We start from the raw sequence: 27,225 nt of genomic DNA on the forward strand, positions 1-27,225 counted from the left end.
TTTTATATCTTTGAACCATGGAGTTACTACAGTTACTGTTTCTTTTCCTGATGTGGAAAAGGGTCTTTAAAGGGACAAATCTGGATTAAGCAAGTGTTGAGGGCTGACCTCGACTCGAATTATCCCGCATACAATGACAATAAGGGCGATTCAGATTCAGATACTGGAAAGTAATGTTACTTTTGATACTTATTGATCACTAAATGCAAAATTCTCTTCACTGGAATTCCAGATTTGTCTTAGTAAGATAAAGAACAATTGTTGATGAGGAATAAAGAGGTCTATGGCACACTTGATGACTAACTCAAGGTATCCTTAGTCATTTTTAATATTGAAAGTCACAGAGAGATTCAGCAACACCTGCAACAAGACAGAGCCTGCAATATGAGAGGGTGAAGGTATTCAAATATTTGGCAACTTCTGTATTGGATTCTATTAGATTGCTGAGGTGTACCACATTTAAGGCAATGTTGCCGCTGAATAAATCATGCAAAGTTCATTGCTGGTGGAAGACTACATCTGGCCTCACTAACTAACTGGAAGAGGTCGGCCATATGTCAGCTTGAGAACTCTGCTCGCAACTCTGGGATTGAAGGCCTATTAGTTTCCTTACCTCTGCACGTCAGGAGAGATTACGTCACAGAGAACCCGTCACCGTGAGTAAAATCTAAAATGATGACACAGCCACACTCTCCATCACCACAAACTCAGGTCTGAGTCCATTTCCCATGATCTCCCACTGCAACCTAAAATTTGGGGTTTTAGCAGATCTACAAATAAGTCTCAAGAATGTTTGTCAAAAAACGAACAAAAAGTCCGCCGTTTTGTTTTGGAGCGGCCACTTTAAGGTCATTTTGGCCATTTCCAGGGGTCAAACTTTTTTTTTTTACCAAAATTTCAAGCAACTATACAAGACTTGACCCCAAAATAGAGTGTGTCCTTCAATAGTGCCCACTGTTTTCCCAATTCATAATAAATATATAAATATACATAGATGAGGCACCTATTCCTGCGACACAAGACAGATGGGTGGCTCCATTTTATTTCATTGTTTTTTGTGTGGGAGCTCCTCAGAGAGATGTTTTGAGTCCATTCATTTTCAACTTAAAATACAGAGTGGCAATATCCCATCACTTTTATGCATATATTGTATGGAGTGCATATGAGTTTGCGCCATTATGATTGAGTCTAGCTTAGTCTCCTCCACCCTCGCCATACGGCGCATGGCGACATGTCACGTTTTACCCCCAAAGGAAAAAGTAGGCGTCTTTGAGGTCCAATCAAAGGCAGCTCTTTGAGAGGCACTTCCGCCTGGCACAACACAAGGTCACCGAGCCCTGCACCCCACCATTGCCGCAGCCAACAAAGGATGAAGTATAACGTCACACAATAAGGTTCTTGGGCTGGCCGCCGAGACGGGCAGCGGTGGCGATGCTGTTCGGATAAGTGTTCCAATACTGAGAGCAGAGGAGAGGATGAGGGTAGAGGGTGCGTGGAGGAGGTGGGGGCGAGCGCATGTTGTCTTCCTGAGCCCAGAGCAGCATCCAGAGAGCAGGCTTGGCAGCGTTTCATGTGTCCCTCGGCATTAGCGCTGCAGTCACATTACATTTCCCCCTCTTGGTGGGATCGCTGGGTGCCCAAGCTGACGCTCCCGTCCAGGACATGTCGTGTCCACTTTAGACATTAAGGCTCTCCGGCTCAAGCTTATCCAGCAGCGCACAAAGTGGAGCAGACTGCTGAGTACATAATTGCGTAAATAATTCAGGGTCTCGATGAATGAATGACTTACGCTAACATGGCTTCGCTGACATGCTGATGTGCATTTTTGCACGGAGGTTCTCTGTAGCGTAAACCAAAAGGCCCTCTAACGCTTTTTGGCTTCAATTAAAAAAAAAAAGAAAAGGAAGCTCCACAACATCCAGGACACATAGTGAACAGTGGAGCCCTTAGGTCAAACAGAATCTTTACTGGTAACCCAATCGAAACACAATTTGTTGGCATTTCACCACATGATATAATAGAAATACCATTTCGAATATGTGGTAGCTTCACCTACGAGTGAATGTACTTTAGGTTTTTGAAGTTACGGTCCAAACTTTGAGTAAACACACCAACTACTTACAATAGAGGGATGGGTAAGTTGAATTGCAGAGTTTTGTGATTTGCAATTAACATATTTTTCCCCCTGGTGATAAGAAACTGCAAAGAAAAAATATGTTTTTTGCTGTGGTGAAAGAAAAACCACAAAAAAACAACAACAACATTGTATTTAAGGAAGGTGACAATAAGACAGAGTGTACAGTTTGGTGAAGATCCAAATTTTAATAACTCAGCCTTGGTGGGCGGTCTGCCCTCTCCTGAATGCCATTTTAGTTACTGTTCAATTCCCACTCGTTCAGATAGTGACAGTCACAGCGAAATGTGCGTGTGCCACATCCTCCCAGTGCTGATCCTGCCAATTAATTTCATGAATGACTAACCCATGTTTGGTAACAAACTCCCTGTGGCTTAGGGCTTACCTCAGTAGCCTTCCCGCCCCTCGCCCCTCATGCCCCCCACCCCCCATAGGAGTGGCACTGCCAGAAATAGACACACAATGTGGGAGTCAAAAGCATAAAAGTGTTGGGGGAGGAATGACTGCGGATATAAGACTTCAGATTGGAGCAAAGTGTGAGTGAGTTTGTGTTTCAGATAATGCATTTGAACCTTATCAGTGTGTCGTGTGCATTATACAGTGCAGTGTATGGACTATATATACTGTGTATAGACAAGTGTCATGACCTCGCTAATTATAAAACATCCAACATACAACCTTTAGTGAGTAACACACTATTACCAATAAGGTGCTTTTCTGAGGTAATATAGTAAGTGCGATGAGTATGCCTGACGACTGTGCGACAAATGATCGGATGTCCCTTGATGATGATCACGTGTGAGGTGCATTCAGAGTGTTTTTTTTTTCCCCCTTCCCCGACACACACTGAAAACAGTTGGGGCCAACGATCGTAATCTTGTTCAATATTTATAATCGCAAAGCCTCAAGTGTGTAGTCACCACATTGTTCGGAAGCAACTTGATGCAAAATAAAGGAGCAAGTGATTGGCTTTGACTGTTTGTATAACGTGTCTCGCACGTCATTCACGACAATAAAAAGACAAGGGCCATGTAATTTCCAGTAAAGCTAACAGTTAGCCTAGCCTCTTCTATTTCTTTGTGACTCTTTCATTCTTTTTATTTGCCCTGTGGTGCAATGTTGCTTCTCACAGGTCAGGCTTAGTACTACAGCAGCATTTTGGTGTGAGACGGAGGATTGTCAGAAGAGATATCGTTAAGTGTGTGGTGTGTTGGTCATCTCGGAGAAACCACACACCACAAGAGAAGATAAGAGCACACTGACTGTGTTTGTGCGGGTTCTATCGCAATTTGTTTTAGATGTTAAAAATTGTTCTGGGCGTACCCCACTTTAGGCTTTTCATCTTGGTGTCGGTGTTCATGCTGTAACACAGACGGATGCATTACCGAGATTAATGTTTGCAGAAACTATGGCGGCGCATCATTGCCTTGACTTTGAACTATAGCTTCGACGAGGACAAAGCGAAGGGAGAGAACATCGTTTGGCCTCACAAAGAGGCATGGCCATGTTTACTGAGAATGTTGATTAGGTTTTTTTTTTTTTCTGCATGTGCAGAGAAAGAAAGAGGGAGCGAGAGATTGCCTGCCATCTTTTCATTATTTCTCTGGAACCCCCCAGCGAGAGGGCACGCAGACGAACTTGAGCAGCCAAGGCGTAATTAAACTTCGCAAGCCGGGTCGCATGCGCCGATAAAAACGCCTCGCCGCCATTTCTCATTACTTAACAGCACCGGCTAAATGATACGCCGTCGCCGGGCAAATGAATCCATATTTGGTGAGGGCAAGATGGCGGTCGTGTCGCCCCGCACGCGTCAAGCGACTGCCACACATCATGTGACGCCCGATGAAGAAGTCGACTGACTTAAGGGTAAAATGACCTTGGCAAACTTTGAAATCCAGTAGATGGTGCTGTTTTTACGCTTTTTCCATGGCAATTGGTAATTGGTAAAGAATAGTGACCTGCGATTGGCTGGCAACCGGTTCAGGGTGTCCCCACCGACTGCCTGAAGACAGCGGGGATGGGCACCAGCACGCCCGTGACCCTTGTGAGGATAAGCGGTTCAGATTATGAATGGATGGATCAAGTAGTGAATCAACTGCAAAATGAATCCTTATAGTGGTGTTTATATCGTAATTTATTCGGGAATCCCTATTCCTGCTGACTCGCTGCCATTCAAACAGCAGGGCTTGAACGTGCACGTTGACGTTCCGTAGGTTTATCCCAAAAGGTAACAAAAATGTATTTATCTTCATGGTTTTGGTAAAAAAAAAAAAAAGATAATAAAAAATAAATAAATAACTATGTTTGCAAACACATGGACGGTTGAATGGATGAATGTAGCTACGGAAGACTCACTTTTTGAGTCATTTCAACAGTGGACAATTTAGAGACACGCGTTACAACCATAAATGGACGACAATGACGCAAATAAGAAAGTAGGTGCTGTATCTTTCCTACTATGTGGCTCAAGCCGTTTGTAGCTCCCGATCAAGCTGATTTTTCACTCAATTTTTTGTAGCAATGGCGATCTGAGATGTTCCACAATGTCTTCTTGATTTGTTTGAACAGTGGACAACACTTGGAAACGCACATTGTCACAATCTTGTCAGCTTTGACTTTGAGTGGCAGGCGATGAACAGTGTGTGACGGAACTTAAAAACGTATAAAAATCATACAATGTTTATCTCGCCATAGCGCTGTACACACTACAAAAGCTGCTCATATTTTGGTGACCGAGCAGACCTTCAAATGTGTACTGCTCTATTTAAGCCGCGGCACGATGCCGTTTATTCATCAGGATTTGTCCTACAATGAAGAGGCAGCTTGTGATGTGAATTGAATGGGGGGAAGAAGTCTTGCATAAACCATGAGGGCGAATTTTGAAGCGAGGTGACCATCACCAGCACAAAACACTCCACCGGAAGCTCAAAGGGAGTTCATATCGGCGAAATAATAGCCATTATTCAAAAAGCAGCCTGCTTACCACCAAAGTAGGAGCCGTCTGACAGCTTGGTCTCCTTGCTGCCTTTGGTTAGCACGCTGACCACGCCGTGCTGGATGAAGTACATCTTTTTGCCAATGGTGCCCTCTCGAATAATGTAGTCCCCGGGCTGGAACACTTCAAATTTGAGCTTGGTGAGCATGGAGGTGACAAAGTTGGGGTCGGCATTGGCAAACAGCGGCATGGAGGCCACCAGTTTCCGACAGTTAAAGTTGATGATTTCCTGCCAGACGGAGAAAAACAACAGTGGTTGACAAAAGGCAATGACCTGACACAACTTCACGAAGGAAAGGATATTAGAGGAAACAATGACATTTGTTTTTCCTTCCCTGAGATCCTCCATCACTGCCGGTGTGAAGGTAAAATGTCAGCAAATGTGAAGTGAACCGTGGGGAATGCCAAGCAGCGGGCGGGTTTATTTTCCATATGCCGGGTGTGCGCCATTATCCACGTCCCCAGACGCCGCCGGTTGCCATACCTCTCGGAGAGGCTCGTTCAGCTCCCCCAGGATGCTCTCCTCGTCGAACATCTTGCCCTGGTAGCGGTGCTCGTAGTAGTCGTGGATCCTCTGCCTCATGTCTGCCGGCAGCTTGTGGAAGGACATGTACTGCTCCACTTGCTTGTACTGGCGACACACCCGGACAGACAAAAATCAGGCCAACTGAAAGGACACGAATACATATCTCACAGTTGGTATAGTGGTAGGGTTCAATATGTTGTAGTGTTTGTTAGAGTAGATTAGGTGAAATGTGTAGTAGGTTAATGTCGTGGGTTGGGTTCAGTGTGTGGTGGTTCTTGTAGTGGGTGAAGTTTCATTAGTAGTAAATGGAGTTATGGGGTTTGGTATCTTGCAGTGATGAGTTCAGCGGGCCGAGTTCAATGCGTATCCGCGCTTGAGGGTGGGGTTAAGTTACTGTAGTTGCATAGTAAGTGGGGTTCGATCTGAATTGCCGGATGATATGGTGGGCTTTGTACAAAATGTAGTAGTGCAGTAAAGGTTGCTGTAGGTAATATACAGTAGCAAATGAGGTTCAGTAGGAAGTGCTGATGGATGCAATAGATGCAGCGTAAAATCTTATCGTCTTCAGTATAGGGGGAATTTTTTCCGACATCACACTGGTTTGGATAGTGGGCAGGGTTTACTACATTGCGGTTTCTATAGCGAGGGGGTTACTATGCGGTAGGGTTGATACAGTCAGCAGGATTCAGAAGGAGTGGGGTTCAATATGTCCAGGAGTTGGGGCTGAGATTGCATCGTGGCAAGAGGACAATAGTACCGCATGTTTCAGTGATTAATGTAGTTGTTTAAGACCAGTGAGTTGGAATACTTTGAAGGGCTTACTAAAATCAGTATGCAGTAGTATTGCTGTATTCAATAGTGTTTAAACTAGTGTGCGATATACAGGTTGTTGGGCTTCTGTAATTGTAGGAACATTGGGGGTGAATTTAGTTGAATGTGAATATTAAAAAAAGGGCTATAACCCACTCAAGCATTGAAATGATACGCAACTATTTTTAAAACAGCTCGCGTAGCCTAGTGCAGCTGACATCAGACACATAGCTGTTCAAACAGCGCACACGCCAGAAGACATATCACAGCGTCTCTGTCTATCAAAGGTGCTGTTAGTCTTTATGCTGTTTGTTCAGAACAAAAGCGTGACAGTGTGTACGGGAGAAACCGAGATGCACATCAAAGCGTGCCGTGGATCCCCTTGGGGAATAATAACAGGTAGCATCCTTGACCCTCAGCTAAAGAAAGATACCCAAAAAAGAAAAAAAATTCTGCATGCATAAGGTAATGCTCAAGGTTTGCTTTGACCACCGAAAATGTCTCCGTTGAACTGCTCAGCTGAGCTCAGGTAGCCCACCCCTCATTATATTGCTCACCAATGACCTTGAAAGGATGATTTTTTTTTTTCCCAAGATTGCCCGCATAATCCTAATGGCAATTAAAAAAAATTCCATGACCAAATACTTATTTCACTTCTTTTTCGAAATATAATGTGTCTTTTAATCACATGAAAGCACTTTCAGTGACATTTTCGGGCTTCTCTCCTTGCATCTGTATCTGATGACCATACATGCTTTGAATCAAATATTGTTCCTGGAAAAATGTCCATCAAGGCTCAACGGAGGAGGCTGAGAAAATTTGGGATTGCCCCCAACATGCTTTCTGCAGATGCACAATGGAGAGCATGCAACACAGTCTGGTCGGGGAACTGCACTGTACAGAACAGGATGGCTATCCAGAGTGTCATTAAAACTGCACAACACATCTGTGGAACAGCCTTCACACCACTCTGCCACATACAGCATTTGACAGCCGTGCCACAAAGAGGGCACAGAACATTATCAGAGACAGCACACATCCACAGCACACGTTTCAAACTTTTCCCATCTGGCAGACGCTGCAGGAGTGCCCCAGCCAGAACAACAAGACTAAAGAAGAAGATTCTACCCACACGCCATCAGATTCCCAAACAAATGCCATCACAATCTGTCAAACATACTGTGCAGTATCTCTCTTATGTAATCGTGCTCACTTAAATCTTCAAGCGTGCACATCTGTGAAGGCACCATTCATGCTGAAAGGTCCATGCAACTTTTTTTTACGGAGGTGTCCCTGCTTATTTCAGCAAGACAATAACAAGCCACATTCTGCATAAGTGTGAGTACTAGAATGGCCTGCCAGCAGTCCAGACCTGTCTCCCATTGGAAATGTGTGGGGGGATTAAGGAGATATAAAATACTGTACAACAACGGAGACCCCAGACTCCAAAACAACTGCATGAGTGATGCCAACTTCACCGCAATTGGGGTTTGTATCAAGGGTGTTCTGTCACGACAGCAGCCACTCAATGCATATGAATAAGAATAACACACGATGCAACTCCCAGACAAATAAATGTACAAGAAACATCGTAAATGAAATACTTCATAGACATGATGGATGAATGGGCTGTGTCACGAGGGTAATTTACTTTACTGATGTGACGATGAAAGGAAAATTGCAAGGCGCGGGGGGGGGAAAAAATCAACGTCAGGCATCCGATTGACTGACTGCCAGAGTATGGAGGGGTCTTCATGTGGATGTGAGGCTTCAAAGGCAGAGGTTATTATATTTTCATTCACATTCCTGACAATATACCGTCTAATAAATCCATTTACCCTTAGCTTTCATCTTACAACGCAAGACAATGTCCCCATGCTTTTCTCATTCAAATCCCTTCGAGTGCATGCCACTGACCAAGTATGTTAATCAGAAGGCTGACAGATGTAAAGAAAGCGACCTATGAGCTGAGTCGATGATTTCCTGCCTGACAGGAAATGAGCTTATGGCGGTCGCTGCTCTGACACTCCACTTGGACAAATCCACGGATGGGATGGGAACACTCAACATGATGCACGATAATATACACTCGATATTTGGCAGGCACTGCATAATGTCACAATGAAGAACTTTTACACACATAAAACGCATCGAAAAACACATTTTTGGATTGAAAATAGTGGATGTTGACTGTCACATGGTTTTGTTTTGGGATTGATGTGTGCATGCAGACACTATCGCACGTGCAGTAATCTGTACTTTTTTTTTTTTTTAAAGCAATGCCTTTATTTAGTACTGCTTTTAGGAATCTACTCCGGGCTTGGTCGGTCCACATTGTATCATTTTTTACAATCTAGGTATACAATGCCAATTTCTGTTTGTGCCGCATCAAACTTTCCATAAACGTATAACAGTAAGCAATGAATATGATCAATATAAGTAAATAATAAATTAGTCATGATGGACCATTGCATTCGCCTGGAGAACAAATGCTCCGCTTGAGTTTGCTTCTTAACCATCCCAAGGAAGCATGTTTAATTGCCAAGTGCTAATTGGATATTCGAATGGGAGGGGCAGCATGTCCAATTTCGAGTGAAGCCGCTTGGGACCGACATGCCTCAACACGCCACTCGATGGACAGCGACCCTCTTGGAAGGGAAATTAACTGCAGCACCATCCAACACCAAGTCAGCATATCTCACGTGAAATCTCTGCTGCGAAAAGTTCAAGGATGACAGCGCGCCCATGAGTAACAAGACGCAAATGAGGGAGATGATCTCCTCTTTCTGCAGCTCCCCCCGCCACAACCAATCCACTCCACCCTCCCTTTCCCATGTACATTTCCATTTTCATAGATGAAGATAAGCGCCGGCTTATAGGCGAGCGGGAATGGCAGGCGCAACTTGTGCACACGTGTAGCACGTGAAGGTAAACTATGCAATCACAGTACAGGAGAGAGGACCAGCACATTTTGTAGGTTTTAAAAGTTTTACGGGATTTTTTTTTATTTTTATTTTTTTTGCTCCATTTCCAAAATCCCAAAACTACCACAGAAAAATGCTGACTTATTATCATTTTTATCCCTCAAAAAACAATAAACATACCTTTTTCTGCTCCAAGTCAAGCAACGTATCCGATTTATCTGTAAAATTATTTTAAAAAAATAATAGCAGATATAAAGCTATGTGGTAGGCTGTATAGTCAGCCGAAAGCACAGATTGACCAATCGCAAAGAGCACCAACACTTACTATCGGTCTTTCAGTTCACCAGTGAGGTAGATGAATCTGTTGCCACACCCCCACGCCCCCCCGTCCCCGACAAAATAGTACCAGACCAGACTAATTTATGTATGCGCACCCCTAGTTATAGCATTGTTTTAACCGTAAGATTATAGTGTGCTGTTAGCTTTCTAAACAAAGACGTAGGCAGCTGAGCTAACGGAGCTAGCTACTTTCCGTGTTCCCTGGCGAAATGTGAATGGGTCACATTATATTTGGAAAAAACAACTGCTAAGGCACCAACCACCCCTGTAGTGGTGCGTGTGCTCAAATATTAATATTGTGACATATACCATTGACAAATCAATGTAAACATACATTTATTTGCACGCGTACTCATAGCAATTCTTATAAAACGCCACTAGGTGACAGTGTTGCTTTTTAAACACCTTCCTATTCCCACACCACGTGTCGGTCAAAGGAAGAGTAGTTTTCCATTATTTTACAGGATCGTTTTGGGTCTTCCACAGTCTATTTCCACACCGCACAGAATTGGCAAGCCGCATGTATTTTTAGCTGAGTGAAAATGAACCTAATAATGCTATTTTTTCATCTCTGTGGGGGCCACACTTCAATCTTACCCCCTCCCTTTTTAGTATTTTGTGTGATTGTCGGGCTCTCTTACTTTGTGGAACAGTTAACAGGCTGCCTGATTCCTATTTAAGAGCCCATTTAAGCCGGCTTGCTCGCTTCTGACAGCGCGGGCATTTATCTCCCTGTGCCATATTGTAATAGAATTCTATTCAGGAAAGATTATACCGTCGCTTTCTGATGATAATTTTCACCATCTTTGAGAGCAAAGCGTCTTTTTCCCCTTCGTCTCCCGCTCTTTCCAATGTGAAAAGCGGGGAGCTTCCTCCATAGACAACTTTTTCTTTTTTGTTCAGATGTCCCAGACAGAAGTATGTGAAACTTTTGGGGGAAATCTTTACTCAGTTGCAACACAAATTATATGGAAACCGTTTTTTTTCTTCCACATTTGCTGAAGTGATTTTTTTTTTAAGTCAACTGCTTGTGCAGTTGATAGAGGTTTGGCACTGGCTACAGTTTGACGCTATCACGGCTTATTCGATGAGGTGATTGACTTTATGACAATAAGGATTCGATATTGGGTTGCTAAGGAGGTTGGGATGCATGGATCAAAACAAAATATACAGTTTAAATACCATCGCGAGAATAATCATATATTTATCTATCATTATGCAACTGCATGGTAGTTTTTCACTTACTCGACACATGAAGGTAAACGAGAGTGCAGCAAAAGAAAAAATAAGCGAGAATGTGGAGCAGTGATGACGCAGCATCAGGACGGGCTGGGGGCTTTGACATCGACCCCACAATCTTCCAATTATCGGCCACTCAAACCTCTCAGCCACCATGCCACAAAAAACCCGCCAAATGCCTTTCAATTTAGAAATGATTTCAATATCTCGTCATGAAACACCTACTTGGATCATTAATTTTCACAGCTACGAGCACAACAACGGTAAAACGGAGTCCCTGACTTCATTATATGGACCGAGAGGCAAGAGAAGAAATGGATACAAATCTTACCATCACAAAAATAAAAATGGTCTCAGTGTAATGACGTGCAGTTATAAACCACGGTCAACTCCAAGCATTTTAATTCATTCATTCATACATTCATTCATTTGTCTATTTATTTATGTATATTTTTTGTGTTTCGCATTTGATGCAGTTAATTTCTTTCAACACTTGAAATCACACATTGCAAAAAAACAATAAAAGATTCTCCAATCCAATCTTGGCTGAGGTAGCCAGTTCAAACATGTGTTTAGTTTGATGGCACCAATAAAGACCTCACATTATCCAGCCTAAATGCGCTTTTAAGTACATCACCTCGCCCGCGCGTCCTTCTAATGCCTCTCCAAGTATATGCAGTTCAACACGGGTCTATGGGCGTTAGAATTCATGCATCCCAGTGCTCCCCTTGAGCTCGACTTTGCAAGTTCATTAAGATGCATGAAATGCTCATGACAGAACACATTTTTATGGTCTTATGGCCAATTAAGGAAAAACATTCAACACCTAATACGCACATTAAATTACCGGTGTGAACGCATCTGTGATGATTACCATGTTTTTACTTGATACCGGCTGTAGTGCCTTGCGTGATGCATATTTTTAATTATTAAAGTGAAGTAAACGCTGCTAATTATGTAATAAAGGCTTTATTATCCATGTGGATTTACAACACAAAGTGGTTTTGTATTAGGGGTAGAACGGAGTCGACACTTTTACTCTGCATCAACATTTAAAGCTCAAAGTCGGCCAATTGCTTGTCACATTTTTTTAGCATCTCGTCTTCCAATTTGCCCATATTCACAGAACTTTCAACCCACGGGACTAAAACACTCGGTGGAGCAGCAAACTACAAGGTGACGTCTTCGTACGTCTGTGCCAATCAAAAACTACAAAAATAAGCTCGTTGTGGATGGAGAATAGCGGCTAGCCCCACTACTAGCTTGGCTATTCAAATCATCGCTCGTCTTAATATATTCAAACCAGCACCACCACGGCATTGGTGGCGAGGACTCGGGGCAGCGGCACGGAAGGAAATCTCCATTTTTTTGTTCAACAATGCGTGGGCAACTGTACGCTAACGGGAACTTTATTCATTCACAACAACAACCTTGCTTACACCTGTTGCAATACGACATCTAGCCGTATTATGCTATCATATTTGACCATAAATGAGACTAGTATCACAGTCACTTAAAAATACAGAATCATTGGGGGAATTCGGCAACATTGTCCCATCTTCCCACGCACTATGTTATGGAAACGACATAAGACCGGTGGGCTTGTTTTAGAGAAATATGCGCAGGGCTCCACGAACGCCAACAAATTTAGTCAGCGTGAACATAAGTTCTATTTTGAATGTTTTGTTTTCATTTGTTTCTATAAACTGGTCCGTCAAAATATATGTTTACATGAAACCGGTCCGTGGTTCGATAAAGGTTGGGGACCGCTGTGCTATAGTGAAAAAAAACCAACTGCGACATCATCGATTATTCGACTTCAACTTCATCGCATTTAGTCGACAAGAAGAAAATCTTCAGTCACTCAGCCCCTGATTTGTGTTAATGCTCGTGAGCATCAATGTGATTTTTTTCTGATGAAATGCTTAGTCGGAGTGGTCCTTATTAATCGTGAATGTGTTGCTTGTGCTACGTGACAGCGTTTACAACATGACCTCCTTCTGCAGCCCGCAGGCCGGCTCGAAACAGACGCCTGTCTTCACGGAATGGAGGAAGACGGCCACTTCGTGTCACTACTATTTTTGAGCTGCCTCTTCTCTCGTCATTTTTAAAAAGACGTTTCGGCAAGCAGACTTTTTTTGTCCCTTATTTATTTTTATTCTTTTTAACCCTGTGAAGCACTGTGTTAGTCCACTCTGTGCGAAGTGCAAAATGAATGACATGTACTTACAGTACTTACTATCGTGGTGAAATGCATCGACAAATGTGACCAATACAATAATAAATATTGTACAATTAATTACACATACAAATAAACTAGCAGTTATATTTTATAGTTTGCTGTTGTATACAGTAGTTTACATCCATATTTAATGTGCAGTATATTTAATTTTAGTTGATGCATATTTCACGTATGTTTTTTTAATGTACTTTTAAGCATTGAATTAATTACAGTGCATCCTTTTCCCATACAAAATCCCTTCTCAAGTCAGTAACACAGCGGTGGCAAAGAATCCCTTGCAGTGCGCAGCGGAGAGCGTCTTATCACCGAAGCGTGCGAAAAAGATAACCGGAGAAGCCGCCATCTTAAAATTTAATTGCTTGCCGCAGAAATAACCTGTCTGCAGGCTGCGAGAGTGCAGGGGTGTTTTCAAGTGAGCAACGATGGGAATTCCTGAAGATCTTTAGGTAGAGGGTGAACCCAGAAAATGAAAAAAATATGGCTTTGGGAGGTAGACAGATGCTGGAACATGCCAGCAGTATATTAACGATATTCAAATTAGGCTTCTCAAAAAGGTTGTTTTTCTCTGTGGAACCTTACCTGGCTATTCACTGAAAATCTCAGTTATCCACAGCTATCGGCATATTTTGGTGCTTTTTCTGTAATGCCCGATATATTTCTAACAGAAAAGTAGTAATTGGTATTTTTCAGCATTGCTAAGGTGCCATACACACCTAGATCCTTGAAGCCTGCGCTACTGCTGCCCTATTTGGGGATTAAATGCTTAATCTAGTCATACTCAAGCATATACCATCGATGTTAAAAAATCTACACACAATAATGGTGAAAAAAAGGTTTTGGCTTTACCTTGCTTTAATGGTCTGACGAGTCTGAGGTCAGTAGCCCGTAGATTTTTACTATTCACAGCATGTCTTGGACCCAAAAAGTGATTTGTCTTTTTGTTTGTCTACACCGAGGAAGATACACCGAGAACAAAAAAATACAGGCTATTTTTGGTTCAACAGAGGACGACGTAAGGTTACGACACGGCAATATTTTGTCGGTGGCACAATTCCATTTGGCTGTTATCCTTCATTTTTAATCAGGATTCACACAAATATCTCATGGATTCCTCCTCAATACCTCTCGATTTAGCTACGTGTCACCATGTTGCCTTTCGGATCCGCTGCATGAGTGGAGCAAGTCATCCTTGGGGTGAAGGTGTGAAGGTGAAGCATTTAACATATCCACTCTGAGCTACCTGAAAGTCCCATTACATCATCTAAGCTCTTGCACTCCCTCTCATCCACCCTCTTTGAATATAAGCGGGCGCCTCATCCGATGGAGGTCACCCTCCCATCTCTTGTCTCCCACGCGCCACGGACGGCGAGAAATGTGACAGGCCGGCAGCTCAGCTCATTATCGCCCACGCTGGGTGCCTGTGGAAGGCAGCTTCAATGAGCCAGCTGTTGGGGCTTTCCTTCCCCTCCCACCGTGCTGAGGTGGGAATGCTGAGGTTCCTCGCTGCATGAGCTCACCCACATGGAAATATCATGGCTGCTTCGCAAAGCGTCTTTCTCGAGACAGCCGGTCCAACTTCAGGCCACCACGGACAAAACTAAATGGTTGTGAGACGACGCGGGTGGTCGGGCTGGACTAATGTGACAGGCAAAGAGTGGCATGGATGCGCGGTGTGATTTTTAAACCGTCAAAAAATTTGACATGGCAGTCAAGGTCGGATGAGAAACCTTTTTGACGATAGTAAAACGGAATGAGCGCAACTAAACTTGATGGTACACAATAGGGCACATCAGGAGGCGGTCCTTCGTGAGACGGGAAACCTCTGCGGTATTTCTCGGCATCGCTGAAGCACAATGCCTGCCGTGGCATATCTCTTTTGAATGTGTGTGTGTGTGTGTGTGTGTGTGTGTGTGTGTGTGTGTGTGTGTGTGTGTGTGTTGTGTGTGTATGTGAGAGAGAGAGAGAGAGAGAGAGAGAGAGAGAGAGAGAGAGAGAGAGAGAGAACAATGCAGTGTGTATGTAAATAACTCATTCCTTGATTTAGTACAAGAGATGGTTTCGGGAATTATTTTTTGACCAAAAATAATAATAATAATAATAATAATAATAATAATAATTCAATGAAACGTTAATTAAGCCGAAGTATGGGCCCCCCCCGCCACTACATTCCCCCCCACTGAAACCAAATCTGGAGCCGGGTCCTGTATGGGATATTCATTTGCATCTGCCAGGGCCACAGATGCACTTATAGCTGCCCGGTGTCCATCTTTCATCCATAAAAACACAACAAAAGAACAAAAGAAATGTGAGGAGAAGCTAGGAGGGATGGGAAATGGTATCCGCGGTTAACCGCAGACGGAACCGTATTGCGTCTTTTAGCCTCCAAGACTCAGCAGCCTTGCTTCCCCGCATGGTCCGTCACGGGTACTCTGTTGTAGAGTGTGGAAAAAATTTAACAAGATGCGGTCAAATACCCTTGGTCCACTCCACTGTTTCAGGCAGATGAGGCTTCGATGGTCGCCAGGCTCATAATGTAAACGTAGTCTTACATCCTGATTGCTTCAATGGTGCTTGACTTGATTGCCTCAGCACACAAGTGGACTTTAACAATTCCTCTTTGCCCTTTTCCACCATTTCATTGACTAGATGCTTTTTTTGGAAGTGAGTTAAAGACCTCAAGGCTGTGAATGCACAAGGATATACTAAGAAAGAGTAAAAGAGTAAAGAAAATATTTTCAAAACAGCCTCTTTAAATCTCAAATTTTCACCAACTGGAACCGTGTTTACTGTTAGACAATTTTTCTTTCAGGACCACATCCACTTACCTTCTCCTGGTACTGTCGCCGTGACGAATCCAGCGACTGGATGAGGGCAGTGGCGTGGCCCACGAACATGGCGTAGCATGTGGCGCCCACGATCATGCTCAGGATGGTCAGCCATACGTCGGTCATGCCCACCGGGGGGTACATGCCATAGCCGATGCACAGCATGTGGCTCATGGCTTTAAACAGCGCGTAGGAGTACTGCTGTCCCCACGTGTCGTTCTGCGTAGGGAGGGGAAACAAACACAAGATGAATGCCGCCATCTTGCTAATCCTTTCGACGGCACGTTCAAATGTCAGCGGGGCGCCTCGACAGCTCACCCGCGCGCATCCTTAAAGACGCAATGGCAGATGTCCACTCGAGGCAGCTGGCAGAAGCACGACGTCCCAATATGCAAAACGTAGCGAGCCAACATTTTGGGCCCAACCTCGCAAAACGCAAGCCCAAGCGCAGGCAAATATAGCGTGACACACACGGGAGAGGCTGCCGTGCGTGGCAGGAAAGTAGGTCGGCCATTTAGAAATGATGCGATTTCTCATTTGTTGATCAATGCCCCAACACCCTTCATTTTATTTTCTTTTACTCTCTTCAGATCCTTGCGGTAGTTTATTGTCAATCAATAAGCGTCTCTCCTGTGGGTTGACATGTCAAAATTGATTTCAAATTAATTTCCACACTGGAAAAAAAGAGAGTCATTTCATTAGCACCACTGTTGGAAAAATAGGAAGCGATGACCCGGTGCAACAATGGGGGCGGCTACTGTAGAGAGAGGCCAAAAAATTGTATTGTAAAGTGCACATACAATAGCAGTGTGACGTTTTAATTGCTTCTCTCCACACAGTTGGGTCTTGGGTCTCTGGAGCGCCTGCCTACCTATCAAGTGTGAATTCACATAAAGCAGATTTTTTTGCAATGATCAGCCTTGCAACTGTCAGACTACTTGGAACCATAATCAAAGATGACTGCAAGCGCATGGCGCAGAATGCTCAATGAGATCACAAACAAACAGTTACTTAGAGAAATCTCTGGCAGGGGCTAACATCTCTGTTGACAAATTTATGATAAGTAAAACATTAAAGAAGAATGAATGTCAGTGGAGGATGCCACAGATGAAGCCACTGCTGTTCCCCAAAAACATTGCTACAGGTTTGATGTGTGCAAAAGAACACCTGGATGTTCCATTTTGCTACTGGCAAACTATTTTGTGGCCAGATGGCACCAAAGTTAAGCTGTTTGGACGGAACATTCAACACTACGCTTGTAGAGACAGAAAGGCAAAAAACCCCCAACTCAAAACCAACTATCAAGTATGGTGGAGGGTGCATCAGTTTGGGACGATTTGCTTACGCAGGGCCTGGACAATCGTTATCATCAATGGAAAAGAAATTCACGTTTAGCTCACCATTTTTTGCAGCGGAACAAAAGACCTTCTGTCTTCCAATTTAAGATTAGTAAAAAAGGACATCAGCAATTTTAATGTACTTTTTTTTTCACTTGTTAATAGTTTAAAAATACACCTTTTGTAGCGAGCCAGTCAGAGTCCTCCCCTCATACCCGATCGAGAGGGTGTGGAATGACCTCCAGAGAGTTAGTCACACCACACATTCCAGGAATATTGTTGATCTGAAATCTTTTTGTCAAGAATAGTCCCAAATTCCTTCTGTCCATAAACAGAGGCGTATTTGCATGAAACAGGGGAGCCCTTACAAAATCATCTGCTCTCAGCAACACTGTTCCGAAATGTTGACACGTGAAGTCTTCTTACCATTTCTTCTTACCATTTTGACCATGTCAACATTTTATGAAGACCATCCGAATCGCTTTGAATGTAATGGAATGGAAAAAACTGGCAGATTTATTTGTTATTCGGTCACACTGCAAACTGTTCTTCTGGTTAATGTAATTAATTAGAGAGCATTTATTGTGTGAAACAAAACAAAGAGCGGCCGGATGAGAGGCTTCGTGTTTCCATCTCGCAGGATTTAGAGTGCATCTTTTTTATCGCTCAGCTCAGGGACATCCGAATGAAAGAGCATGTCTAACATTTTGTTTCTCTCGTATCGCCAAACGAGGTTACAAAATACCGCAGGCAAACTCCTAGAAACGGCTTTTGGAATGGCAGAGTGCAAATCTCAGGAAAAGAATACCAACATTCAATTTCCGATAGCAATTGTCCTCATGAGAGTTACGGGGGGAGCTGGAACTTGTCTCAAATGACTTTGAATGAGAGGCGAGAAAAACTCTGCGTGGGTTGCCAGTCAATCACAGGGCGCCTAAAGACAAACAATAGGAATTTAACAAAAACTGATTCGGAAAAGCAGTTTTGATTCAAAAGATGCAAGTGATGTAACTGAACCCTAACGCTTCTTCTTGTTTCCCTTTCGAGAGATTGGTACCAGATTTAAGTGTCCTGTCTCCTCATTGGGTCTTTATTATGAATGTCTAATTAATAACTCTGACAAATGGCAATTAGCTAATATGTGACTTCTGTTTTGTAATGGCATTCAATGATCACATAAAAAATAAACAAAACAAAAAAACACCGTCTATTTCTTTACATTCTCTTTTTTATTGTTTTGGACAGTGCTGTATTTTTTTTTTTTATTTTAAGTGCAACAAAAACACTGTGGTCGTTGTTTTATGTTTTATTTACACCTGCAGTGTAAATCCAGGCAAAAGGTCAGCCGTTTTATGACTGGGTTGCGCAAGCTCACCCAAAAAATTCTCCGGTGCAGACAGGTATGTATATCGTAGGCTAAAATTAGCTAAACTGTGAAACATCTCAAGGGACATGGGTGTGCAACATCTGTCGTTTCTCGTGATGGAAGGCGAGGCGTACGGAGCAAGCGAGCGCTCGGCATGTCAGCAACGCACCGAGGCATGATGAACCAAATACATCATACCTTGAGCGATGTAACTACTCATGTGACATCTGTTCCGGCACGCACAGTTGACTGTGAGCCGTATATTCCGCTCAGAACGGGCTCTCGCTGTAATGTTTGCAGAGCGCCATTCTCTTCGATTACGTCAATTATTCAGCCACTTTTGTTAGCGTCAAATGCTAACCAGGGCAGTCAGAGCGCGGACCTCAAGGAAGTTCTCTATATTTGACACAGGCATTCTCAATTAGTTTTTGGCTATGATCCAGTGTTTCCCAACTGATTCTATACGCTACACCTTCAGAAAACATTGAATGTGGTTTGTTTATCTGCCTCCGAATTCGGAGGTCCTGGTTTTGAATCGCCATCCTGTGTGGCGTTTGCATGTTCTCCCTGTGCCAGGTTGCCTACTCCGGCTTCCTGATACATTCCAAAAAAAATGCATGTTAGGTTCATTGAGGTCTCGAAACTAGACAAAGGTATGAATGTGAGGGAAAATATCCATAATTCCAATCGGTACATTCTAGTGCAGTGATTCTTAACCTTGTTAGAGGTACCGAACCCAACGAGTTCATATGCACATTCACCGAACCCTTCATTCGTGAAAAATAAAAATTAGATTTTTTACACATTCAAGACATGAAAAAAAAACCACATTTATTAAAAACATAAAAATTAAATTAAATTAAATGGCCTGAGTGTAGTTTTTTTAAAATTGTATGACATACTATCACGACAGTCACATGGTGACTACTGAGCGAACTAAATTTCCCACATCACTGATTGGACAAGCAATTTAATATGATCATCTGCAGCCAGTGATGGCCAAGCGGGCGTGTCATAACGAACTGACATCTTGAGTCGGGGGTGTCTGAACCTCCATGGCAGAGGCTTCGTGAAACCCCTGAGACAGATTCACCGAGCCCCTGGGGTTCGTTCAAACCCAGGTTGAGAACCACTGTTCTAGCGGAACTTGAAATTTCACATTCTGTATGGGACAACTAATAACCGATGAAATTGTTTGTTTTTTGGGGGTCAGTTCATGTTTGATTAGGATGACAAATCACACGAAACCATCTTCTTGGGACAAGAGAAACCAATGGCAGTCTGATAAAGCACAGTCAACCTTGGGTGAAGGTAGTGGGCGTGACTTATACATGTATAGGAGAGAAGGTCAGACAAATATTCTGTAAACAACCACTGAATAAGCTGCTTGGCTGCATGGTTGTTCTTCCTTCTTGTAAGAATATTAAATCATCTTTAAGCTTATCCATGGGCCTCATTTATCAAGCGTGCATACACTCAAAAGTGTGTGTAAAGCCTGCGTACGAACATTCCCAGGCCAAGTAAGGGATTTATCTATTTGGACTTGTGTGTGAGGACATTTATGCACAGCTCTGACCATCCGTACACACAAAACCTTGTGGTATAGCAGTGAACAGTATTATTGAAGTTTTTTGAACCGTAACAGAATGGTTGTATGTCTATATGGGGTCTGTGATTGACTGGCAACCAGTCCTGGGTGCACCCCGCCAAAAGTCAGCTGGGATAGGCTCATGCTCAGCGTGAAAAATGAATGGATGGATGTTCGAGCATTTCCCAACAACGTAAACCTTAATTTGAAGGATTTAGGTCAAATTTCGTCCAAAAAAAAGATTTTTCAAGAAAAAATATCTTTCATTCTTAAAATAAGGATTTTATCAGAACAAAATGTAATATTCCTGGAACTAGCATGGGAATAATTACGGGATGTTGACAAGCCAGAATACCAAATAAATGCTCAACGCCCTGCAAGGAATGTCCACACAAAAAACAAACAAACAAACAAACAAAAAAAAACCTTCATGCAAATATTTGCTGATAAATCAAATTCTGCAGACAAACCCCGAGAAATGAAAATGTGACCACCTTGGCTGAGGTAATGAAACCATCCCTTTGCAGTTTTGCACAAAGGCTGCTTTTAACACCGACTGTAATCACTTTTAAGGGGGCGCCCGCTGGGTCGAAACCAATAAGCCTATTCAATCCGTACCGCCTTTATTTGAGCACACACAGTCACCATTTTTCCTTTCCCGGCGATGACTAACACGCGGCTCACAATCACACCGATGGTGCCCTATTGACTCTGACCTTCGCACAAATATTGATCAGCCATCAGTTAGGGAAGGACTCTGCTCAGCGGCATTCCGTGAAGGTTAAATGTACGTTTGATTTATTGGGATGTACCACTGAAGGGGAGGAGGGATAGCGCGCTGATCAATCTCTGCGTCTCACGCAAATAGGCTATAAATTACAGCGGCGAACCTGCCACATGCTAAGGTAATGTGAGGCCAGCGGCTGCACGGCTGTTTTGGTCTCACATGGGCTGCGCTCGGCATCTTTTACAGGGGGAGCGCATGTTGCAACCTATTGCGGGGCCTCTTGCAACAATGTGGCAAAATGAACAGACGGCTTGAGAGAGAAAGTGAATTATATGAATAATAATAACAATAATAATAATACATTTTATTTATAAGCGCCTTTCAAGACACCCAAGGACACTTTACAATCATATCATCTCCACCGCCGTGAAATGCCTCTCACGTTTCGTAAATGATGATAATAGTAGCTATAACTAAGGAATGCAGTCGTCCAAGAAATTGTGTGATCAGACAGTGATCAGTCAAAACATAAAACTAACATCGGTAGAGGTTGGGTCTCGAGTCACATGATTTGACTTGAGTCAGACTTAACCCATACATAGTGTTCCAGCCTGTTCACCCTGCACGACTTGAAGCAAAATACATAAAATGAAAATATTTTAAAATGTCACACTTTGTGTAGGTACTGATTTGACTTTTGCTACAGCAACTTGTAACTTGCTCAAAATTTGAAGGATATCACTGAGTTATGTCTTCCACATATGTGACTTACTCCCAACTCTGAACACAATTTTTAAAATAAGCCTGCGAACCGATACCATTCAGACATGTTCCAATTTCAATTTAGTACACAGTACCATCAATTTTCATCAATCGCATTCATTGGATTTGAATAAATGAAGATTAAATTGAAGGGTGGATGAAATGAATGAAGTTATCCGTGGTGTTTTGGAGAACACGTTCGGATCGCAGAGGAAACAACAGACAAGTCCTGTAAGATAACTTCACAGAAAATATTTTGACTTTTATTCAGTCTCGATGGCTAGAGACTCTATTTTTTTATGCGAACAAAACACAAGCCAAAATTGTATTGTCTGGTTTTGAAAACACACAAATTAGATTTGGAGAAAACAACATTGTCTTTGATGTTTACAAAAAACATTCATGAAGGTCATTCATTCATGGATTTAATTGGAAATTAAATCAGACAAGCAATTTTACTAATATTAGCTATGACACTTTTGGATGGATGGATGGCAGACTGGCTGGCTGGCTGGCTGGACAGATGGAGAAAGATAAAAATATGAATCTAAACAAATATAAGAGCAATGCATGTTTCTCAGCCTGTGCAGAAAAATCACTCAATTGATTGCATGCGGCCACATTTGGCTGACAAATTTAATTTCATTCAGGCTTTTAGATGAAAGATACGCAAGACATGGTTTCCCAGGATGCCAAAGGGCTTTAGAGGAGTAATTACGTAGGTGGATGAGATAAGTCAGGGGATCGTCTGATTGGATCAGGAAGGAGAACTGCCAGCGCAGGAAAGACACTCACCACCATCTTATTTTTGGACACCCAGCAGTCGGCGGGGAAGTCCTGCAGCATGGGCACCAGGAACTGCAGGCAGCCGTCCCAGTGGCAAAGAAGTAGCATCATACCAATAAGGTTGACGATCCGTACCATGGCGCTGGCCAGGTCGTAGGTCATGTGGAAGATCTGCAAGAAGAAAAGCAGGATACGGGGTGGTTATAGAATTCCCAGAATCTCACTGGATCGCAAAGCATCCAGTATTCCAATACATTCTGGGGGGGAGGGGGGAGGGATCTTTGAGAATATTGGGTCCTGGCTTTGGCTTTGGCAATGGCGAGGCACGGATGCCAAATTCTTCGATGATGCATCATTCTTTGGTCTCTTGAATGGCAGCAACGGGATTAAATGTACACCCCTCGGCTCGTGTCACCAGCTGGAATGTCTGAATGAATTCAACGCATCTACATGTCATCATAAGTGGAGCAACACAAAAGCAACACCATCCGACATTAGCGTAAATCACCAGTCAGACACAAACAATTTAGTGGCGCACAACACCTCATCATTGGCAACAAGCCTCATTCAAAAAGAAAAAACAAAAACACATTCAACACATTAGGTTCATGATGACGAACGTGTCTTTGATATTTGAAAAAAATTCAGGTCTGCGGAAGACGAAATTGTCTTGTATGTTTACCAAAACCCATAAGTTTGGTTCCAAAAACATTAAATAGTCTTGGATCTTAGCAGAAAAAAAAATACATCTGGCCAACTTGTTTAGCTTGCTGATGATGTTTCGCAAAGTGGAATTTGACTCAGCACCTCATCATCGAATGATCGAAACAGAAGACAGCAGTATTAACTAGCAACATTGTTCCTTTAAAGATGGCTAGTTATTTACTAATACAGAGATTGAAAAGCAAGGGGCTTGTTCGCGTGTAGCTAGCCTCATTATTTAAGTAACGGTGACTCATGTTCGTAGAATAACATGTTTTGAGCTAACAACAGCATCCCACTGCAAAGCTTTAGTCAGAGCTGGAATTAATCTGCGCTTCAAAAATTCTTCCATTTCGACAGTGTAGCATATTGCAGATGTGGGCAGCACATAATATAAGATGTAATGATGTTTCGGATCTCATCAGACAAAACAGAAAACTGAATAGAGGTTTGTAAAAACACATCGGCTAACAAGCTAACAACAGCATAAGCACAGCAAATCCTGTATATGTATATACAGTAGGTAACCTTTGAGGAGACAAGGGTACGCCTGATGATTTCTGGCTGATGCAAATTATTCTGCGCACAACTGCATGGCTTTATCTATTTTTAATTTGATTTTTGTGTCACTTCCGCAGTTGTGTCACCACAATTATTTTTCGAAAGACATAAAATACAGTAAACAAACAAACAAAAATACAAACAAACCATGAAATATAGAATCGGTTTAGTGACATGAAATAGTTAGATCTCTATTCTGTACATCAGCCAGCCCGCATTTGTGAGATGTGAAATAGTGAAAGGTTTATGACACTGCGCTATACTGCCTAGCAAAGCCAAAGCCTTATTACACTGGCAAGAGTTGAGCAGGTGCATGCAGATGTGAGAAGCGTCCTCGGGGAGACGCTCCCCTGTTTTCCCAACTGGGACTTTGCTGAATCACTGCTATCATCAGCCACTCAGCCAAATACAATAATGGCAAGCTGGGGCGGCGGTAACGGGGCTCCTGGGCCGAGAGTGTTTCACAGGCAGGGTTTGTTAATCCTAATGATAAATATACTCACAAGGCACTGCAGGACTTGTGGGCGGGTGTAGATTTTAATGGCCGTGGCCATTGGAAAGGCTCTTAATCCCACAGAAGAGCAAAGCTAACTGCTCTACACCTGATTAAAATCCACTCAGGGCCTTTTAAGGGCTTGCGACTCAGACCACATAGTTCATCTTTCTTGTGAGGAAGAAATGATGACATCAACCCTTTCACCTGTTCTTTTTTTTTTTTTTGTCCCATAAATAGATAAATACCAACTTTGTCACCCTGTCACCGTTCACTTCAACATATTGTGTCCAGTCATGCAAAATAAAAAGCATTCAACTTGATTTATATTTACATTTATGTGCCGGGTATATTCTTTTTGTCTTCTATTTTCATAATTTTGCTGCTGTAAATTGGGAATGTCTCCATTGTGAGACAATTAAAGGTTTTCTCATCTTATTTCTTTATGAAATGTTCCAAATTGCAAGACATTTTCCAATAAATGAAAAATTCTCATAGATACAAAAGAATATCATTCTATCCGTTTTCTACGGCCCTTGTCCTCACAAGGGTCACGCTGGAGCCTATGACAGCTGATTTTGGAACAAGAAGTGGACTATTATGTTCGAGATTCAAACTTGGATCTATTGCCTGCACTGCCACAGCTACATGATGGCCCTGTGAAGCATATTACGTTTAGGAGTCAAAACAATATTTCTCAAAGTGTTGTGTTGGCGTCACAACCAGACTCAGACAGTTTTATATGTTCGTAATCTCAGAAACCTCGAGGTCAGAAGCAAATTAAAATTAAAAGGAAAATGAACGCAGTGAGTCGAATCGTGACTCTATCGTCATTATTTGTTGCTGATGTCGCTTACCTGTATTAAAATGGTCACATGCAAAACAAAGAATATTACATTTTTAGTCTTATAAGACTGCTCTCAAATGTGAGTAATATATTTTTGTACCTGTGTAACTGTCGCAAATGTCAAAAAGTCACTTGAAACTTGAAACTGCCTTTTCAATTCATAAAGAGATGAAATGGAATAGCGTCATTTCATGTGGGTACGATATTTTCACCGTCCTGATAAGGCATTAGCGTCGAGTTGAAAGGGTTTGTTTTAACTGATAGTTTGACAATATGTGACGCAATCTTCGTGCGTTACCTTTGATGTCGCCTGTAATGAATTTAAATGATGTTCATTGGAACTCTGGGGTGGAAATCAAGCATCTAATTGAATAAAGTGCTGCTGTTTACTCCCTTGCTTGTTGATGCCATTCATGTGCGTGGTGATTCGCTTGCGTGTTAAGAGCAAGGCTGCCAGTGTTGCGCTTCAGTCGGGACGATGCGAGAGGACCCGCCGCCGACGCGGTACCTTCAAATCACATCATTGTAACTCCATCATGGAGGAGCGCCTGGGAAAGTGTGCCAGGGTGCGAATCAAGCGTCGGGCAGATTTTCTCAAGAGTGGATGACAGATACACAAACAACACGCTGCTTTTTCCTGCTCATTTCCTTCCTACTGATGTTTAGCCCTTGGCGCTGTTTTTTGTTTTCCTTTTATTAAGGGAGTAATCTTCCTTTAAATGCGGTGGACGGGGGGAAAAAATCAGCTGCACAATGTTGCAGGATGTCGAATTTCCTGTCACTGCTGTAATGGCATTCCGTAACCTTAAAAGTGTTCAATTCACTCAGTGGCAATTGAATAAATCATGAGGCACCCCTCATTTTCCCATCTGGTTACAGTGCTCCTGATAGATTTTTCATTTAAGAATCACATTTCCAGATAGGAAATGATTCCTTTGAAGGGAAATGGAAGCAAATGTCACCCGGGATTTCAGTTTGTACTTTGTCGGCGCGGTTTTCTGGAATAAATATTTTTGTGATCACACTTGTCTGAGCCTGCATTTATGGAATCGCAAACATTATTCGGTTCGGTTCAGGAACGAACAAATTGGGCTATAATTCTTTATCCTTTGAGTATTTTGCCCATATCATGCAAAAGAAGACTCGAGAATTGTTTTACATTGTGAAAAAAAAAATCGCATGAGGAGGTACTCCTTTACCTTGATTTTAATATGTCTTCTTCAACCTTTTACCCATTAACCGCGTCGTTCAAAATTAGGACAATCTCCTCCTTCGGCACCCGCTGCCACAGCCTGTTTGAGTCATTACAATCCAACAATATCTTTGCTATTGTCGACGTGCCCTCTGCCACGCAAGAATAAAGCATCGGGAGCTGTCAGGGGGTAATGCCATGCAAATCTCCAGTTTGTAACCCCAAACTCCTCGTGGCAGCGCGGCAAGGTGATTGGCCTACCTTCCCTCTCGGCCGCAATCAATTCAAATCCACCCGTGCGGGCGCAGGAACAGGACTTAAGTCCCTCATTCTTGTTCACGAGATTGGTTCTTGTTAAAGATCGTTACTGTAACACAAAGAAATGAGATTGGTTTCCCCTCTTTGTTCACGCTCCAGTCACTGGTGGTGAAAAAAAAAAGTGTGATTCAAAAACCTAGCATGTACTGGAACGTGAATAAAAAAAAAAAAAATCCCAGGCAACGTTAAGGATGATGGATTGCTGAGCACTTTGTTGTAATTGATAGGGACACTGACTGAGGATGGCAACATCAAGCATGCAAACAAGGAGAGCTGTGATTGATGAAGACGCAACAGTTTCTTATGAGGGGCTTGCTGCTCATTAGATGTCCGCATGAGAGCCCGCTCTAATGTCTCCCAGTGTTGTCCTAAAACAAGCCAACCCACTGAAAAGGGAAGCCCTTTTATAAATGCAAAGCTGTGTTGTGTGGAAGTAAATTGTGTGTGTGTGTGTGTGTGTGTGTGTGTGTGTGTGTGTTTGTGTGTGTGTGTGTGTGTGTGGGGCGGGGGGG

The 27,225-nt window shown here is 42.7% G+C and overlaps 1 protein-coding gene across 1 annotated transcript in view; it reads right to left on the reverse strand.

The window, feature by feature from the left end:
• The window catches only part of hcn4 (hyperpolarization activated cyclic nucleotide-gated potassium channel 4), an 80,325-nt gene that overhangs the window by 16,199 nt on the left and 36,901 nt on the right, over window positions 1–27,225 (reverse strand). Inside the window, exons 3-6 of the mRNA XM_019866681.1 lie at window positions 22,610–22,771; window positions 16,035–16,253; window positions 5,614–5,760; window positions 5,118–5,358 (exon numbers count right to left, since the gene is read on the reverse strand). Coding sequence (XP_019722240.1) covers window positions 5,118–5,358; window positions 5,614–5,760; window positions 16,035–16,253; window positions 22,610–22,771 — 769 coding nt within the window. The remainder of the gene's footprint in view (window positions 1–5,117; window positions 5,359–5,613; window positions 5,761–16,034; window positions 16,254–22,609; window positions 22,772–27,225) is intronic.

The sequence above is a fragment of the Hippocampus comes genome, unplaced genomic scaffold (assembly GCF_001891065.2).
Source record: "Hippocampus comes isolate QL1 unplaced genomic scaffold, H_comes_QL1_v1.1 scaffold82, whole genome shotgun sequence".
Classification (NCBI taxonomy): domain Eukaryota; kingdom Metazoa; phylum Chordata; class Actinopteri; order Syngnathiformes; family Syngnathidae; genus Hippocampus; species Hippocampus comes.